General features: G+C 37.1%; 2 protein-coding genes across 4 annotated transcripts; one reads left to right on the top strand and one right to left on the bottom strand.

The window, feature by feature from the left end:
* The first annotated feature begins 12,744 nt into the window (after positions 1–12,744).
* Positions 12,745–16,552, top strand: LOC136224577 (B-box zinc finger protein 19-like). 3 transcript variants are annotated; one of them, XM_066012942.1, is made up of 6 exons: positions 12,745–13,174; positions 14,022–14,118; positions 14,243–14,358; positions 14,449–14,691; positions 14,840–14,927; positions 16,364–16,552. In XM_066012942.1, the coding sequence occupies exons 1-5, from the start codon at positions 13,082–13,084 to the stop codon at positions 14,921–14,923; spliced, it is 633 nt and encodes a 210-aa protein (XP_065869014.1). In that variant the 5' UTR covers positions 12,745–13,081; the 3' UTR covers positions 14,924–14,927; positions 16,364–16,552. The 3 variants fall into 3 exon arrangements, with proteins under 3 accessions (XP_065869014.1, XP_065869013.1, XP_065869015.1); XM_066012941.1 differs by having other exon boundaries at positions 14,834–14,927; XM_066012943.1 differs by lacking the exon at positions 14,840–14,927.
* A 620-nt stretch (positions 16,553–17,172) lies between these two features.
* On the bottom strand, positions 17,173–19,168 carry LOC136222052 (fructose-bisphosphate aldolase 2, chloroplastic). The gene is made up of 6 exons (XM_066009524.1): positions 18,858–19,168; positions 18,501–18,770; positions 18,273–18,382; positions 18,056–18,146; positions 17,698–17,967; positions 17,173–17,609 (listed from the first exon to the last, which is right to left on the bottom strand). Exons 1-6 carry the CDS (start codon positions 19,020–19,022, stop codon positions 17,331–17,333), a joined length of 1,185 nt encoding a protein of 394 aa, XP_065865596.1. The 5' UTR covers positions 19,023–19,168; the 3' UTR covers positions 17,173–17,330.
* Between the last annotated feature and the right edge of the window lie 258 nt (positions 19,169–19,426).

Raw genomic sequence — 19,426 nt, 5'->3', positions numbered from 1 at the left:
ATTCTTATATTTTACATATATGATTACAAATAAAGGATAAAAATTATTTATATAAATAATTTTCAACAATTGAAATGTCCATAGCCATTGTATTATAAATTGAAATAAGTCTTATATTTTATTTAAAAAATTGGATTGAAAGGGAATTCTAATATGATATCGGTCTCATAGACCTTACTAATTAAAAAATGAACATTGTACTAATTTTATTTTTTAAAAGCCTAATATACAAATAACCTCTTGAACTAATCTAAATGTTGCAACTGCTTCTCTCCTTTTCCAACTTTCAATTGTAACAATTTACCCTTTAAATTTATCCAATTGTAAAACATAACCCCTCAAATTTGTCCAATTGTAAAACAGAACCCAATTGTAAAACATGAAATGCAAAAGCTGCAATGTTCGTAGAATGTGATAATTAGATATTTGAACCCAAAGAAAAAATCAGTATTTAAGTAACCAAATCTCCAATTCTTCAACTTATTCTTCAACCTAACGGTCTTCTTTTTGTTATTCATATTCGTTTTTTTAGTGATTTCTTGATTCAAAGTTTTGAGATATTATGGGGATGAAAAAGTGTTTATGTGGAGAAATAGCTCCATTGAAGATTTCATAGCGTGATACGAATCCGGAGAAACGTTTTTACGGTTGCTTTAAGTACGGGGTAAAAAAATCCCAATTTGAGGTTATGTTTTACAATTGGACAAATTTGAGGGGTTATGTTTTACAATTGGACAAGTTTGAGGGGTAAGTTGTTACAATTGAAAGTTGGAGGGACAGTTGCAACATTTAAACAAGTTTAAGGGGTTATTTGTATATTAGGCATTTTTTAAATTAATCATTTCATTTGATTCTGTATTCATTGTTTTGATAAAGATTAAGAAATAGTTGGGATAAGTATTTTAGAAGAAAATCACTTAAAATTTATTGGTTATGGGTAACATCAAACAACTTATATCAATAATAATAAAATGTAAATAATCAAATGGATAAATCTTAAAAACATCTTAAATATGGTGATGTGACTCTTTAAATTGTCAGATTTAGCTAGCAATTTAGAGAAGAAACATTTTGGGCTTGATTGGTTGAGAGGTTTGGGAGGGTTAGTGAGGGAATGGTTAGTAAGGGTTTGTGAAAACCCTTGTTTGAAGGAAATAAATTTAGAAAGGCAGGGGATTTGAGGGGTTTGACAAGGGTTTGGAAGGGTTAGATTTCTTTACTTTTATTTCAATTTTCAAACCCACCAAATTTGGGGTTTAGAAGGGTTGAAACTTTTATTTCTAATATTATCCTTATTAAAATTACCTAATACCCAAACCAGCCTTTATTTACAACCTATATTCTTATTATTTGCATATGCTGCTCACTTCCTCCTCCCCTCTTTCCCGATGTCTCTTTCTCACCGGCAGACCTCCGTCACCGGCCGAACTCCGTCAACGTTGATTTAGATCAGTTTTCTTCTATTTTTTTGCTGTTAATGTTGTGCTTTCTCTCTTCATGGTTGCTATGTACATTTTAGTCATTTTATAATGTTTCATTCCCTTACAAACCCTTCATTCCAAACAAGGGAAATGTACAAATCTTTATAAACCCTTTCCATTCAACCAAACAAGAGTAAGTTTAGTGCTTTCCTTCCTCTTCCATTCCTTTATTTACCCTCCACAACCCCCATCCAATCAAGCCATATGACATGGCTCTCTGAAATAGACGTAGTCATTTTCACTTGTTAAATTTAGTTAGTCATTTTTTGCTGGCTATTTCTAATTATTATTCATTCTTTCTCTTTTTTTTCTATTTTTTACTTTTGTCTTTAAATTTAGTTATTTTTAATTGATAAAATAATCTAATAGAGAGTTAAATAGATAGTGTGGTTGAAGTAAAATATAAATTAGGCTAATTAAATTTAGCTAAACTAATTTAAAAGTTAAATAAGTAGTTAGTGTAACATTTGGCGGACCAATAAGGGTTTTAGTTGTAGTGATTGTGATGAGAACCTGTTCATGATTGAATTCCAATCATATAGGGATCGTGAGCGGGTTCTTCATGAGTCTCCTTGGCACTATGACAGGAACCTTGTCGTTATAAAGGCTATTGAGGGAGTTGAAAGTCTATCAGATTTGGATTTTTCTCTATGCAGCTTTTGGATTCGTTTCTATGACATTCCGTTATCATGTCGTGCAGATGATACCATAATTAAAATTGCAGGACGTGTGGGTAAAGTGGTATGTCTGGATGAGAATAAAATGAAGTTTGCTCATTTTGTTCGTGTTAGGGTGGATGTGGATATTACCAAACCTATGTTAAGGGGTGTTAAATTAAATGTAGGAGGTGTGGAAAAATGGGTTCGATGCCGCTACGAGAAACTTCCAAATTTCTGTTACAACTGTGGCGTGATCGGTCACGTTCATGAAGATTGCGAGATTGACTCTAAGGAAAGAGAGGGGGATTGGCAATATGATCCCTCATTACGGGCCTCACCGGTTAGGATTCGCAAGGTGGAATGTGGTTATAAGTCAAAATCAGATGAAGGAAAGTGGAGTCTGGACAAAAGCAAAGGGGAAAAAAGCTCAAGTATTCAGAGAGGGTTATTCCAAAGGAATAATCAGGAAAATGACGCTGAAGGTGCGACTTCGGTTTGTTGTGCTCCTATTACTGTTAAGGATGCAGATCAGGTGCAACCTCATGTAAGCAATGCTGCAATTGATAAGAGTTGTGAGTCTTCTAATCCAAACATTAGCGGGGCAAAGCAGATTGATGATGAAGTGGAGTCTTCAATGGGTGTGGCTACGGTACAAAAGCAGGCCCAACTTCGTAGAGTTAAAATGAAGAGGTTGGCAAGGGCTATTGCCAGCAAATCTGATTTTGCTAATGTTACGACAGAGGATCATCGAGATGTTTTAAAACAGAAACGACAGTACACAGACATGGAAGGGGTGGAGATGAATGTGGATACAAGTAATAATAAACGGTTACTTACTATGGACCAGAGGGTGGAGGCCGCTAAGGGGCCCCACCCTGCGCCATGAAACTATTAAGTTGGAACGTCCAAGGATTGGGCAATGCCTGGACGTTCCGTGCTCTCAAAAAAGTTTTGAGAGAGTATTGTCCGGATATATTCTTTCTTATGGAGACTAGATTAAGGAAGAATGAGTGCAACTATTTTCAGAAGGAGGTACAAGCTTATAATATATTCTTTGTGGATGCGGTTGGTCTGAGTGGGGGCTTGATATTAGGATGGAAAAAAGAGATTGATGTAACTATCAATCGGTACTCACGATATTATATTTATTTTTTGGTAAAACATTTCAATTTGGAATGGCGTGGTGTGGGGATTTACGGGTGGCCTGAAGCCCAATTAAAAAGGAACACGTGGGAGCTTATGGATTATATTTGCAACCTTGATTCGCTTCCTCTTCTCGCTTTTGGTGATTTTAATGAGATTTTATGGAGTTCTGAGAAGAGAGGAGGACGATCACGGGATGATAATTCAATGGCTGCATTTCGTGAGTGTCTGGTTGATAATAATCTTATTCCCTTTGAGAATGTAGCAATGGAATTCACATGGTATAACCGTAGAGCGGGTGAGGAGGCAATATGGGAGGTCCTGGATCGTTTTGTTTCATCACCATCCTGGCATAATCTTTTCCCGGAAGCGGCAATCACTACTTTAACTCGAATATGTTCCGACCACAATCCAATTTTGATTAATACGGTGGCGGTTTGTTCGACACATGGTAGGCGATAAGCTCAGTTTAGATTCGAAAATATGTGGATTGGGGACCCGGGATGTCGAAGAATTATCGTCGATCGTTGGAGGGCTACGGCGAATGAGGGCTTCCTTTTAACTAGCAGGCTGAAAGCTGTGGAGCGTGACTTAGCGGAGTGGAATCGTAATGAATTCGGGTCTATAAATCATCAGATTCGCGAGGTTAAGGGTCAGATTGAGGCTATTCAGAGGAAGGTGGATCCTAATCAGCGGGGCCGTGAGAAGGAATTGGGAGTACAGCTAAACCAGCTGTTGGAAAAGGAGGAAGTTATGTGGAAACAAAGATCTCGAACTGAGTGGCTTAAATCTGGTGACCGCAATACGGCATATTTCCATGCAAAAGCATCGGCTAGGAGGAGAAATAACACCATTCACATGATTAAGAATTCCAATGGTGAGTGGGTATCTGGTCAGGCACAGGTTGCGGAGGTTATTACAAACTATTTTGGTGATTTATTTATCTCTTCCTCTCCGAGTGGTGATGTTGAGTTTGCTCAGGCGGTGGATTCTAGGTTGAGTGAGGACCAGAGGGAGGAGCTAAGTGAACCTTTTACTCGGGAAGAAGTGATTCATGCCTTACACCAAATCCATCCATCAAAAGCTCCAGGTCCTGATGGGATGTCAGGTAACTTTTATTTGTTTTTATTGGGATTTGATTGGTGAAGATGTGATTAAGGTGGTGTTGCAATGCCTCAATACGGGAATTATGCCTGAAACAGTAAATCATACTATTATTGCATTAATTCCTAAAAATAAAAATCCTGAGGTGGTGAAAGATCTGCGTCCCATTGCTCTGTGTAACGTGCTCTATAAAATGATATCTAAGACCTTGGCTAATCGGTTAAAAAAAGTTTTAGCAAGCATTATCCATGATTCACAATCTGCTTTTGTGCCTGGAAGACTTATTACTGATAATGCTATTATCGCTTTTGAGGCTTTCCATAGCATGAAAGGTATGATAAGACGGAAGAATGGTAATTTTGCTTTGAAACTTGATATGAGCAAAGCTTATGATAGGGTTGAATGGAGTTTTTTGAGGATTATGATGGAAAGAATGAATTTCCCTCTAAAATTCATTCAGGTGATTATGATGTGCGTCTCAACTGTCACTATGTCTGTTTGAGTTAATGGTTTGCTTGAGGGGTATCTACAGCCAACACGGGGTCTTCGTCAGGGTGATCCCATCTCCCCTTATTTGTTTTTAATTTGTGCTGAGGGACTCTCGGCTGCTATTAGACAGGCTGAAACTCAAGGAAGACTAAGTGGGGTAAAACTTAGCAGTAACGGTCCGAGGATTACACATTTATTCTTTGCTGATGACTCTCTTGTTTTTGGGAAGGCTAATTTGGAGGAGGCATGGACTATTGCTACTATTCTCAAGGATTATGAACGTTGCTCTGGTCAGTTGGTCAATTTTGATAAGTCTGAAATATTTTTTAGTAGCGGGGTTTCGGGGAATCAGAAAGAAGTTATTTTGACAACATTGGGGGTAAGAGAGACTAGTGGTTTGCCTAGATACCTTGGGCTTCCTACTCTTATTGGGAGATCAAAGAAGGTTATCTTTTCGGCTATTAAGGAAAGAATTGTGCGTCGACTTGCTGGTTGGAAAGAAAGGCTTTTGTCTGTTGGAGGCAAAGAAATATTGATTAAAACGGTAATTCAGGCCATTCCCCAATACATTATGTCGTGTTTTATTCTTCCTGATTCTTTCTGTCTAGATATCCAACGTTTGATAAGTCGATTCTGGTGGGGTGGATCAGAAAACAAGAGGCCGTTGTATTGGTTATCTTGGGAGGCTATGTGCCAATCAAAGGAGGATGGAGGGGTAGGGTTTCGTTAGTTAAAATCTTTCAATAAAGCTTTGGTGGCGAAACAATGTTGGAGGTTACTCAAGTCTCCTAATTCTTTATGTGCTTGGGTGCTGAAGGATAAATATTTCCCTCATTCTCCTTTTCTGCAAGCGTCAAGGGGGAGAAAAATAAGTTATTTGTGGCGTGGTATTTTAGATACTAAAGAGCTATTGCGCAAGGGCCTAATGTGGCGGGTAGGTTCTGGTGCTGATATCAAAATTTGGGAGGATAATTGGGTTCCTGGACTAAATGCCAAGCGACCCTTGACTAACTTGCATTATCATAAACCGATTTGGGTAAAGGATCTGATCCAATAGGAGAATGGCGCATGGAATAGAGAAGAGTTACTTAAGTTTTTTGTTCCGGGTGAGGTTGCTGAAATTAAAAAAATTCCGTTAATTTTTCGTCGGCCTCCGGACGAACAGTACTGGGGTTTAACAAGAATGGGAATTTTTTTCGGTTAAATCAGCTTATTACTTGGCCGAACGAGTTCGTGCTGCTCAGGAAAATCAGGCCTCGACGTCTTATCAAGGGAATAAAGGGTTATGGAAACGTCTTTGGTCCCTCGACGTCCCGTTGAAGCTGCATCATTTTTTGTGGAAATTTTGTAAAAACATTCTTCCAACTCGGGCTGTAATTGCGAAACGTGGAGTTAGCTGCTCAACCGAATGTCCAAGATGCTCCTCGTCAATAGAAGATGGTCTTCACGCGATTAAAACATGTAGGGAGAATAAGCACGTCTGGAAGAACATGGAGTTTTCATTTAGGATTGACAAAATCGTTGCAGCTGATCCTCTCTCATGGATTCAGGCGTGTATGGATTTGCTTCGGCCTGGGGAACTGGTACGTGCTATTTGTGTCATGTGGTGGCTCTGGTTTCGCAGGAACAAACTTGTGCACGAAGAGGAATGGATCGATGATGCGGTGCTCCAAACAAAAATATTGGATTTTATGGTCGATTGGCGAGTTAATGGCGAAGAAAATGTTCTTCGGAATTCCGAATCTATTTCTCTTAATCCTGACAAGATTTGGCATCCACCTCCACGATGGGTCACAAAAATTAATTGTGATGCTTCTTTTGGGGAAAATGGATTGATTGTAAAGGTCGGGGTAATAGCGAGGAATGAGGAGGGACAAGTACTTGCATCTGTTGGATTGCCAATTGAGCCGTGTGCAAACATTGAAACGGCGGAGCTATGGGCTATAATGGAAGGTCTTAAACTAGCCAATGACTGTTTTTTCACCCGGATCTGTATTGAGTCTGACGCCCAGATTGTTATTGATACACTGTTAAAAAGACGGTCTCCTCTGGCATCCTTGAGTTTTCTTTATGATGATGTTATACAGTTTAGTTCGGGTTTTGAACTTTGTACTTTTAATTTTATTCATAGGGAGGGGAATGAATCGGCTCATAAGATGGCTAAATGGGCTCGGGACTTTAATTCTCCATTAGTTTTCATTGAGGATTCTCCGTCTTGTGTGTGGGAATCTATTTGTAAGGATGCTTCAAAAATTTGATTTATGGTAATTAAGTTTTTATAAAAAATAAATAAAATAAAAGAGTGGAGGTGATGTTGAGAGCAAAAAAGAAGCACGTTGGGGAAGGAAATATTCTTTGCTCAACCATTCACAACAAAGGAACAGATTAGATTACCAATATCAACTACTCCTTTCTTTTCTCTTTTCTACTACTACTTCTAATATGAAAACGAAACTCGCATAATATAGATTTTTTTTTTTTTGTTATAGGTTTCTTTTAAAACATAGACTTGCTTATCCACATACATCGGAAAGAATTCTTAAAAGATACTAACTTAATTTAATTTAATTATACTATGGTCATGTTTGGTAAAGAGCGTTTTGAGATAAAAAGAGCGGTTTTGATCAATTTTAGAGGTTTGATTACTGAAACCCCTGATTGGAGTGTTTGGTGGAGAGAGGTTTGGGAGAGAGTTTTGGGATGAAAACGCTAATTTAGAAAAAGCTCTTAAAATGAGCTTTTTCAATTAGCGTTTTGGAATATTAAAATTAATGGACTTCTTTAACCCTAATAGATAGACTCCCTCTTCTCCTGCGCCAAAATTAATGCACTTATTCGTCTTTTTACACAAACCGCTATTATCAATCAGCTAATTTTTACCAAACAGGTCTATACAAACAGCTAGTCAAATCAGCTAGTCAAATCAGCCAATGTAATCAGCTAACAGCTAATGTAATCAGCTAACAGCTAACAGCTAATTCCCAAACAGGGCCTATGACTTAAATACCTTAAATCAGAAAAAAAAACATGCCCTCATAGAAAGATAGATTGATAATCCATTTTTAAGGAGAAAGATAGCATATTTGGTTCAGCTGTTCATATTTGCTGATAGATGATGGATAGTAGTTGTTTTATTTACTAAAATCAGCGGTTTCAGAATTTTATCAATATTTTTTTTTATCTTCTATTTAGAATTAAAAAGTAAAAAACAATTCCGTAAAATGGAAACAAACGAATATTAATAATCACCTAACTTGGATATCATCCTAATTCCAATTATTCACATTCATTATCATATCATCTTTTTTTGGTAGGAATTATCATATCATCTTTAATTTGTGTGATTATACTTCAATTTTGTTATTAGTCTTTTTTTTTTTTATCAAATTAAACATAAAACTTATACTTCCCCATGGTTAACGTTATACCATTACATAGTTAATCCAAATAATGCATGAATTATTGCAATTAAAGTATATGTATTGTATTAGAATGAAAGAGTTATATATATATATACACTCCTACTTACTATGTTTTCTATATTTATTTATTTTGGATAATATCTTTTATTTATTTATTTATTAAATCATGTTTTGTTTTTTTTTCTACAAAAAGAATTTATATTATTTAGTTTTATTTTAAAAAAAAACACAGGTAAAAGGAAAATGAGATAAGGACCACTTTTGATTCTAATATTTTTTAAAAAGTGTAAATTTAACTTATAAAATGATAGAAATTTATCCCTAATAAGATTCAAATCTTAAACTTTTTTAAGGTAAACACTAATGCTTACCACTGCATCACAATTTAACTTATAATTATTATTAACCATTTAAAAATATATAATCATATATCATAAATCAAATAATTTAATATTATTTAATTATCTAATTATTTATTTTTTATTTAAATGAATATCATAAAACATTTATTTTATGTGCTCAATATTAATAAAGTTTAAATTTTAAACATCTTTTAAAAAAAAACTTTAAATATATATACAATTTAAAAATTTATTAAATTATATAATTTAAATTAAATTATAAAATATATGTGGTGAAGCTCTTAGCCTATTGGTTGAAAGCTTACCTATGATCCTAGAGGGGGTAAATTTCATCTATGGCGTACAACCTTTAACCTAAATCACACTTTGATGTACAAACTTCATTTTGTCACACTAATATATACGTACTTAGGGGTGACCTCCCACTGTGGTGTACAGCAGGTAAAAATAACCGGTCAACGCTCAGTCAACGCGCCACCTCAGCTTTGACCGGTCAAAAAGTAAAAAAAATTCATGAATTACTTGTATACCCTTATAAGGAATACTTTTTTTCTTCATTAATTTTCTTTTTCTCCCTTTTCTTTTCTATTTCTTACGCTCTCTCTCACCTCTCTTTCTTTCTCTTCCGGCTCCGAATTCTTCGTCCTCCACAGAAAAATCCAGGCGCCAAAACTATCGAAGGTGAACTCGAAGAAGCCCTCTTTCACGCAGGTGTCGTCCCTGAGCAAGACCGAGGCAACCCCAAGCGGTATGATTGGGCTCACTCTGCTCGTACTGACAAGGCGTGAGCGCCGTGGGACAGGGATTTCCCGGCCGCTTCTACATCAACCCTCCTAGACTTATTGAACGATTGAATTCGATTCTTCCATCGCAGTTTAAGATGTTTGGGTACAAGCGAGTGACGGGGTCGTTTAATTCCAAGGAATTTTGCGATCGTAGGAGGTATGTGTATCTGATTCCTGTTTTTGCTCTTGATCCATCTTCCTATCCTGCTAGGGAGAGTGTTCTGGCTATTTTAGGGTCTGATAGTGAGCTTTCGAAGTGTTTTGAGTGTTCAGAGAGAGGTCGGAAGGTGATTGGCGCCGTGGGAAAGCAGTTCTGAATCGAAGTTTGTGGTTTCTGGAACAGTCATTTCGTCGAACAATGGAGATGCAACTTTACAATCTGGAACCAGTGAGGATATAGACAATGCTGTTGCTGATAATACACATGCTGATTCCATATGTGATAGTAGAGAGGAAACTGCAGCTTGTGTGGACAATGAGGTAGATGGAACTTCAAAATCAGAAGCCATAGTGAAAGGATCTGATTCTGTTGCTGTAGAAGATGAAATTAATGGAGGGGAACAAGTGATGAAAGGGAATAAGTTCTTTTATGGGGAAGAGCAGAAGGAGAGGTTCAATAGAATATTGAATTATTATGTAGGAAGTCACAACTTCCATAATTTCAATAGTGTTGTGTGGAGGACGAAGAATTCGGAGCCGGAAGAGAAAGAAAGAGAGGAGAGAGAGAGCGTAAGAAATAGAAAAGAAAAGGGAGAAAAAGAAAATTAATAAAGAAAAAAAAGTATTCCTTATAAGGGTATACAAGTAATTCATGGATTTTTTTACTTTTTGACCGGTCAAAGCTGAGGTGGCGCGTTGACTAAGCGTTGACCGGTCATTTTTACCTGCTGTACACCACAGTGGGAGGTCACCCCTAAGTAAGTATATATTAGTGTGACAAAGTGAAGTTTGTACACCAAAGTGTGATTTAGGGTAAAGGTTGTACACCATAGATGAAATTTACCCATCCTAGAGGTCATGGGTTCGAATCACATGGGGTGGGGTGGGTTGAAGATTTTTCTTTTTCTTTAATGTAATCTTCTTTTGTTTAATATAAGTGCATTGCGCACAACTTTTAAAAGAATTAAATTATAAAATATATATTTTATTATTTTATTATATTTATGTGGTAAATGATTAATAAAACCAATAACTATTTAATTTAAAAGTTATTTTTTTCTTTGTAATTTTTATATATATTGAATTTTAATAAATTTTTGATTTTATTATATTAATATTTTAAATTATGAAAAAATGCATGGCAATAGACTAGGCGTTCAACAAAAATGATTGTCCTATTGCCATGCAGTTTCCGTGACCGCCTGGTCTATTGCCGTGCATTTTTTCATAATTTTTTCGATAATAAAAACGTATATTTTTCATATTTAGGGTTTTCAAATTGTCGTGCATTAATTATTTTTATAATTTCAGTTTTTTTTGAATCAAACCTGTTAACTTGAATTAATGAAAACGATCCTTACATAGCGCGTCCTCTAACCAATTAGGGACGGAGAAAGAAACATAAGTATTAGCATTGGAAAGGGCGTGTTTAGCTACAGCATGAGCTACTCCATTCGCTAATCTTGAAATAAACGAAACCCGAAAATTAGGCTTTTGAGCGATAAGATGTTTACAATCACTAATAACAATTCCAAACTCAGACACATCAATCTTAGACGAGAATAGACTGTCCGTTACAGCTTTAGCATCCACCTCGAACTCAACGCGATCATAATTAAGGGAGCTTACCCACACAAGTGCGTGTCTTAGCCCGACGGCTTCCGCCAAGCTCGCAGGTACAAGCCCCACATCGTGCGAAGACCGTAACGCCACAAACTGACCCTCGGATCGGCGAATAACAGCCCTTGAACCATATAGTTTCTCCTGTGCAAATAATGAGGCGTCAACATTACATTTTAGAACACCAGCAGCCGGACATCGCCATCGCGTTGGAGCAGAAACAGCAGGTCGAACCGATCGAGAACCCAGCATATTGAACTGCCGCCAATCCTGAATGTATTGAACCGACGCATTAACAGCAGCAGTGGCAATTGCTGCACCTCCATTCCATAAAACAGTATTTCGAACGTATCAACCCGTCCATAATACAGCAGCAACCCGAGTGACAGCCTCCTCCGACCCATGAACACAGAGCCGCAAGAACCAATCACTAACTGTATCATCTTGATATGCATTTTCAGCCACATTCGCCACTCGCCAGCAAGTATCAGCAAATAAACACCAGAAGAACAGATGCTCGTCATCTTCATAAGCCTGCAAACATAAAACACAAGTTAAGGGAACACCAACATTTCTTCCGCTGAGTCGACATCGGGTTGGCAAGCAATGTACACAAAGCCGCCAAAGGAACAACTTAAACTTAGGCGGAATAAACAAATTCCATAGCCTCTTCCATGCCCCCATCCTCCACTATGTCACTCGTGTTTCTTGCAAACACTTATACCCAGACTTAGAGGTGTAAACCCCATCCTTAGTCCAGTTCCAAATCAAACAGTCCCGCTGCGCATGATATGGTAATACAATTTTACACACTTCCTCAACTTCATCCGGATTTAACACACCCTCAATCCTTCCCCTATCCCATACACGCATATCTTCGACCATTAAATCTGATATTCAGAAGTTCTCAAACCCCGCAATGATAAGGGATTGAACCTTAAAATCCATACAATCCTTAAGCCATGGGTCATTCCACACAGATACATCAGCCCCATCTCCAATCTTCCATCGCAAGCCTTTCCGAAGAACCAACTTAGCCTCCCACACACTCCTCCAAACATAACTAAGATTATTGCCTAATTTGGAGGTAAAAAATGAATCATTCATAAAATATTTAGCTTTGAGAACTCGACTCACCATAATATGTGGTTTTGATATTAACTTCCACCCTTATTTACCTAAAGGGAGATATTAAATTCTCTAAGATCCGAAAATCCTACGTACCCACTACTCTTCAGTTTTGATTGGAGAAAAAAAATCAATTAACAGTTTTTGAAAGAAAAATATATCAAAGCCAAAAATACCAATATGGAAACGGTAACAACTAAATTTGGGGGGCGTTAATTTATACTTCTTCTAACAAAATTTGGAAGTTTGTAATCGTATTGGAAACATAATACGAGTCCCACGTGTCAAAGAACAGACAGTAAATAAAAAAATAAAAAATGAAAAATAAAAAATAAAATTAAAAGTTTGGTTGAAACTTTTTTTCCTTTTGTTTTCTTTTCTTTTCTGCTGTCTCTCTCTCTCTCTCTCTCTCTCTCCTCTCCTCTCCAGTTTCTTTTGCTGAAGCAGAAGCCAGGCCAGCCTCCATTTTTTTTTTTCCCTCTGTGCTGTGCTTCTCTTTATTCTCCTCTTTTTGCTTTTCTGTGCGTCCTTTTCTTATCTTATTCTATTTTTATACCCTCTGCTCCTCCCATTCTTAATTAGGATTTCCCGAATTAATAATTCTTACTTTGCCTGTTGCTCTTCGTACAATCATTCTTTACTTATCAATGACTTTGAAGAAGATAAGATAAGAATGGAAATGAAGACCAATTGAACCATAATAATACAATTTGCTCAGTTTAACAAAAAATGCGAACACTTTGTGATGTGTGTGAAAGTGCGGCCGCCATACTTTTCTGCGCTGCTGATGAAGCTGCTCTCTGCCGCTCCTGCGATGAGAAGGTAAGATAATAAAATCTGTTTGATTTCGTGATTGTTGTCGAGTTTTATTGGGTTAACTTATGGATTCTTTTTTTTTTTGTGTGTGTAAATTTTGAACGACTTAATTTGAGCAAATCTTCTTTTTCAAACTCAGAAGCTATATTTTTATTTTTATATGTGGAATCCTGATTCTGCAGTGGTGTAATCCTGCCTAATTCTTGTGATTCGTGCTCTACTATTGTGCATAGATTTTTTTTTCTTTTTTTTCCTGTTTCTGTTTCTCTGATGGCATGAGCGTTTGCTCTTGTAGACTGCGATCTTATTCATTGGAAGCAATGGTGGTCTTTATGTTTATGGCTTCAACACTTGCTTCTTTATTAGGTAATTTGACCTTTTAAGGGTAAACATTAGTTAGTGGTCAATGATTGAAGTTCTCCTTGTCTAGGTTAAAAATGCCAGTTGGTTATCTTTACTTATTTACTGGAGTTCTGAGTTGCCCAACGGAGAGAGGGCTATTGTAAATTGATCATTTTTACGGAAAGACATTATGAATTTATGGTGTGTTCTGGTAGGGTAACCGGTAACATGATCGAGATTGGTAATATGAAAGTTTTCATGATAAGAGGGCTCTCAATATTGGCCAAGGACCTCATTTGGAAACAAGACATAACTAGGCATTCAAAGATCTATTTAAAGCTTATATTTCACCCTGTTTGGGCTTTATTTACTATTTGGTATTTTCTGATGAAAAAGTTTTTGCTTTAGTAATATGATGGCCTGCTTGTCGAAGTCTAACTTTTCCTTTGCATCTTTAGAGAATGTTTATCTTAATGCAGCATCATGTATTGTTTGTGCACTGGATTTGCAGGTTCATTTGTGTAACAAGCTTGCTAGTCGACATGTACGTGTTGGGCTTGCTGATCCTAGTGATGTGCCCCGTTGTGACATATGTGAAAATGCACCTGGTATTGGATTTTAACATTTAATTGTTTTTTTTTTTTTTTTTTTTTTTTTTTGCAAAAATGTGCATTTCTTAAAACTTTTGTGCTAGAGTTTGTGGTTTATTGTTTCCTTGCAACATGTGTGTAGCTTTCTTTTACTGTGAGATAGATGGTAGTTCCCTCTGTCTGCAATGTGATATGATTGTGCATGTCGGCGGTAAAAGAACCCATCGGAGATATCTCTTGTTAAGGCAGAGAATTGAGGTTTGTGCTTCTAGACAGGAAAACTTAGTTTTTATCCTTTCTGTCATAAAGGTTTCCAAATTTTGAAATCAACTTTATTGTGTTATTTAGTTTCCAGGTGATAAATCTGGGTGTTTGGATCAACTAGGGCAGCAGCCTCTTGATCAAAATGAAGGAAAGAGGAACCAAAATCAGCAACGTAAAGTCTCAATGAGAGAAAATATGCAAAATCACAGACTGTCTCCTGTTCCAGTGATGGAGAATAACACAAACTGTGATGGCAAGATCGACAATAAATTAATTGATCTTAACGCCAGGCCCCAGCGGATACATGGGCAAAATTCAGCTAATCAGGTACTTGTGTTTCCTTGACTCTCTCGATGTTAAGTTGTATGCCATAATTTTTGTAGTTATGTGCTTGCTAAGAGCTGTAGACTTTATTAACTCTGTCTTATTCTTACAATTTGACAAATTAAATGCCCATTTTTTCCTTAAGGAACAGGGTATAGATGTTATGAGTGGCACTAATCATGAATCTGCAAATGTGGTTCCTGTTGGATCCTTCAAAAGAGAGACTGAAAAATAACGAGGTATAATCTGTGTACTAAACAACTTGTATTAAACTCTAATTACCTTGGAAACATGATGTTGATTATCAAGTTTAACTTGGAAGTAAATTGAAAAGAGAAAGCTTTTAAGTTAGCATTGAGAATCCGATTCTGATAAGATCTCATGCTGGAAACTTTGGAGCTCTATCACCTGTAAGATGTTTTTGATAAAATGTTATGCCAGAAGCTCCAAGACCTTACCTACAACTGAACTGCTACATATATATTTTTGACTGTATTGAGTCTATAATGTAAGCAAAGCTGGAGTATATGTGAGGTGGAGGTAGTTTATCTGGCCAGGCTTCATCTTACATATGAATTTATGTATTAGTGTGCAAAACCAACTGAATGAAGGGATTAAGGTAGCTGTTTACTCTAGGGGTGACTCATGTTTTACCGCTGGCTCATGCTTTGGTTGTAATCAATGCTGCTTGTACATGCAAAGGAAAATCACTTCTATTGCATTTCCTTTTATTGGTAGACTTCTTCTTTGGAGATGTCTCACTTGTTCACATATCAGAGTTGGAACCAGATCGAATATGCATTATTTGTTTACGTTAACAAGTTCCAATAAAATGAATTCAAGGCCAGTCCTCCATGGTTGATGACAAGTTTCTGAATAGTTTTTCCTGAAAAGTTATTTGATTGATGGACAGAACTAGACAATATAGTCCATACATCTTCTATGGTCATAGACGATTGTTGGCTGATAGGACTGGGACCATTGTTTGGCTGAAGGACAAAATCAGAAACCTTGAGGGTTTTTAAATTGTCGGTATCCACATGCATTCTGTCTTGATTCAGGGTATAGCTGGTCATCTGGAGTTGGCTTTATGTGAATATGCAATGTTTGCAAGTCCATATGCTGGAGGGAGCCTCTAGATTCCACCTTTTGTTAAGTTGTTATTTGCTTAAGAGTTAGCTACTTGTTCCTTGTGGATACTTGAAAATTCTGGTTGTACATAATAATAGTTATCCTATTTGCTTGATGGATGTTTTTTTTTTTTTTTTTTGTAGAAGTGCCTGCATATTCACTATGCTCGATGACATTGCCCATGAGAGTGATTGTTTGTGTCGCTCCTCTATACATGTATTAGATGTGGGGCTGTTGTAGTTTGTTAGATCAATTTTTTTTTTATTATGGGAGCATATGGTGATCTAAATTTGTGCAGTGATTGAGCCTTTGAGTTGGTTTAGGGCTATTTATTTGCATTTGCATAAAGTTGGGGATTAGCAAAACTCTAGAGTGCTTATAGTATTGTTACCTGGCAGAGAAGGCAATACTGAGATAAGAACCATAACTTAAGATGTTTAGAAGCAAATAGCAACTTGGCACCAAATCTCTTGCTCTGATCATATATATTTCTGAGCTTTCCAGTGGTTGAGATTAATGTCTACTTTTCAATTTGTGGGTGCAGATATTTTTGGATGCCTGGTGAGAAATCAAGGAGCACAACTTGCTCTGTACTCTGGTGTTAATTTTCTGTGGTATAGGCTTTGATTCCTTGTGTAAAGATATATGATTAGATGAGTAGAATTTCAGCCTGTATATTAAAGCAATACAAGTTTGTATTCAAGTAATGACATAACTGTTACCATTTGGTTCATTTACTGGCAGAACTGGTCTTTCAATTATCTTCGTTAAAGTGGTTGAGGTTCATTTACAAACATTTTTGTTATATCAAATATTAAATGAAAGCCATCATCACCGTTGAGCAGAATTAATATCTGCATTTAAATTCTTCAATTTCTTCAGAGGTGCTAATCAGCTCACCCAATTCGGCATATATCTCAACAATCTAAACCTCTCAATAGGGATGTTAAAATGGGTTATCTTACCATAATCGTGTTGTGTGATATATATTTCACATGGTTATCTTACCCAACTCAAATTGATATTAATATAGGATGTCGGTCTAAAACACCGGAAGATTTAGACCAAAATCAAACAACTTTCTTTCCTCCATTGCCTCCACAAGGTTTGTGATAATATCTATGGCAACATGACGCTATAATTATTTGTCATTGCCTTATCCAAGGGATAATGTTTGTTGCTCCATGTCCATGTCATCCTGTGATAGGCCAACTGATTGACCAACTATTGCAGCTTTAGCAGGATGGATGATTTGGAAAATCATTGATAAAAGGACTAGCTACCTTAGGTTGTTGAAGTTTTAGATGATTGCATAAATTGAAGAAGCATTTTAGTATATGAGTACACACTAACTAATCTCATCATTAACACGTTTATTAAGTGGCTAAAAGTACCAAGTAACAAAGAACAAAAATAGTCTCCATGGCTATAAAAACAGCAGTAACAGACAGTGAGAAATTAATTAATTGATTGCCTTCAAATTTATCCTTCATTTAATAGAAATTAAGAGCTTAGTAGACGTAGCCCTTAACGAACATTCCTTTCTTTGCCTCATCGGATTCACCCTCACCGGTGTACTTTCCTAGCTGAGCAAGGGAGTTAGCACTGGCACGGAGAAGAAGAGCATCCTGAGCTGCCTTCACGTTCTCTGGTCTTCCACCCCATGTTTTCAAGCAAGTGTTCTGGAGAGCCCTGGCATAGGAGAAGGACACGTGCCATGCATTCGGAGCTTGGTTCATGGCATTCAGGTTCAAGGTTGCCTCTACCTCAGATTGCCCTCCAGACAAAAACTGTTACATAAAAGAGCAAGTTACTATAACATAAAAACAAAATTAAAGGGATATATGCTGTTAAAATGAGGCAATTGAAGTAACTTGCCATGATTCCGGGGACTGATGGTGGGATTCTCCTCTTAAGGAGCTTAAGTGTGTAGTCTGCAACCTGTTCAGGGGTGTTTCTCTCCTTGCATTCGGCTCCGGGAGTGACCATGCTAGGCTTCAGAAGTATACCCTCAAACATCACATTGTTCTCAGCCATGTAGAAGAAAACCTCAGCCCACACTTTCTGAGCTACTTCAAATGTCCTGTCTATTCCATGCTCTCCGTCGAGCAGGATTTCTGGCTCGACTATTGGGACCAATCCGGAGTCCTATTCGATCCGATCAATAAACATTTTAGTCAATAGAAATGATTCTTCATTTTAGCCAGAGTTTGAGTTCAATAACTCAATATTATACCTGAGAAATAGCAGCATAGCGAGCTAGACCCCAGGCTGCTTCCTTTACAGCAAGAGCAGAAGGCCCGTTGGGAATGCTCACAACGGTACGCCTAATTAATCAACAAAAACAAAGTTGTTTGTACTGTCAATACAAAGAGGTGCTACTGTATTTGACTACACTAGAAACTTAGTTAATAAACTAATTTTCATGATAAATAAAGAGTAAGATTTGGTACCATTTGGCGAAACGAGCACCCTGTTGGTAGTATGCAGCTGTCCGGGAGGCAAGACCATCAAGACCTTGGCACCACGATTCATTGTTGGAACCAACTAGAGGCACCAAACCCTGTTGTTCTCATCACATCAAACTTAAACTATTAATAACCAATTAAGTACTTTGATTAAATGTTTTCAATCAAGATATTCTGATAAGGATATTGAATTGACAAGCAAACATTAATTACCTTATCAACTTTGATACCAGGAACAATATTTTGCTCAACGAGAACATCAACCATCTTCTTTCCATCAACGGTTGATTGGTATAGAGTTTCCTCAAAGAGAATAGCACCAGAAATGTATTGACCAAGACCGGGTGCCGAGACAAGAAGGGTACGGTATGCCTGGCGGTTAGCCTCCGTGTTCTCTAGCCCAATTGATGCAAGACGTTTCCCGCAGGTTGCATTTGACTCGTCCATGGCCAATATACCACGGCCGGGTGATGCAATAGTTTTCTACATACCAGCAAGACATTATCATAAATAATATTCTCAGCTACTATCTTTTTGTTGTTTACATTTACTTAAAACTGATTGACATACCGCGGTTTTGACGAGCTCATCAGCATAGGAGCTAGCACGAAGGGTAAGGGCTGATGGGGCGATGCACCGGACAATGGAAGCAGAAGCGTGGCGGAGGGATTGACCCTTAACAAACTCAGACTTGTCAAGGACTGGTGATGACTTGAGTAGTGAAGCTGAGGCCATATTTTCTTTAGTGTTCTTCTCTGTTTGGAGCTCTGGTGGTTTTGGATGAAGAGGCTAACTTCAAGTGAGTATAATAAGGGCCTTACACACAAACTAAAATCTTATCTCCTCTCTAAGTTAGACCCTCTTTACCACACATGTGATAAGCTTTCATTGTATTTATATTTGTTTTTGTGTGTTATCGTAAGATGTCATATTTAAGGCTGTTGTGCATTGGCCAATCACGTTCTGCCATGTGGATGATAGCATGGCAGATTGTACAAGTGGTTCATATGGCTCATATTCACCATATACTGTGAGCTAAATGAAGGGTTTGTTTGAGAGATTTTATGAATAAGAGGCTCTAATTTCACTTATTTGTTTTTTAGTATCATTTTGATTAAATGGCTATAGTTTAAGTTGCC

Source organism: Euphorbia lathyris, chromosome 3 (assembly GCF_963576675.1).
Source record: "Euphorbia lathyris chromosome 3, ddEupLath1.1, whole genome shotgun sequence".
Taxonomy (NCBI): domain Eukaryota; kingdom Viridiplantae; phylum Streptophyta; class Magnoliopsida; order Malpighiales; family Euphorbiaceae; genus Euphorbia; species Euphorbia lathyris.
This window is presented reverse-complemented; position numbering and strand designations above follow the sequence as displayed.

What these genes read in the sequence shown, in the direction of transcription:
- LOC136222052 (XM_066009524.1), bottom strand. Translation starts at nt 19,022, where the DNA reads ATGGCCTCAGCTTCACTACTCAAGTCATCACCAGTCCTTGACAAGTCT. An exon ending in GGTGCTCGTTTCGCCAAATG is followed by an intron (nt 18,147 to 18,272) that starts GTACCAAATCTT and finishes TTGATTAATTAG; the next exon opens with GCGTACCGTTGTGAGCATTC. An exon ending in CATCAGTCCCCGGAATCATG is followed by an intron (nt 17,610 to 17,697) that starts GCAAGTTACTTC and finishes TTTATGTAACAG; the next exon opens with TTTTTGTCTGGAGGGCAATC.
- LOC136224577 (XM_066012941.1), top strand. Translation starts at nt 13,082, where the DNA reads ATGCGAACACTTTGTGATGTGTGTGAAAGTGCGGCCGCCATACTTTTC. An exon ending in GCCGCTCCTGCGATGAGAAG is followed by an intron (nt 13,175 to 14,021) that starts GTAAGATAATAA and finishes CTGGATTTGCAG; the next exon opens with GTTCATTTGTGTAACAAGCT. An exon ending in CATATGTGAAAATGCACCTG is followed by an intron (nt 14,119 to 14,242) that starts GTATTGGATTTT and finishes ACATGTGTGTAG; the next exon opens with CTTTCTTTTACTGTGAGATA.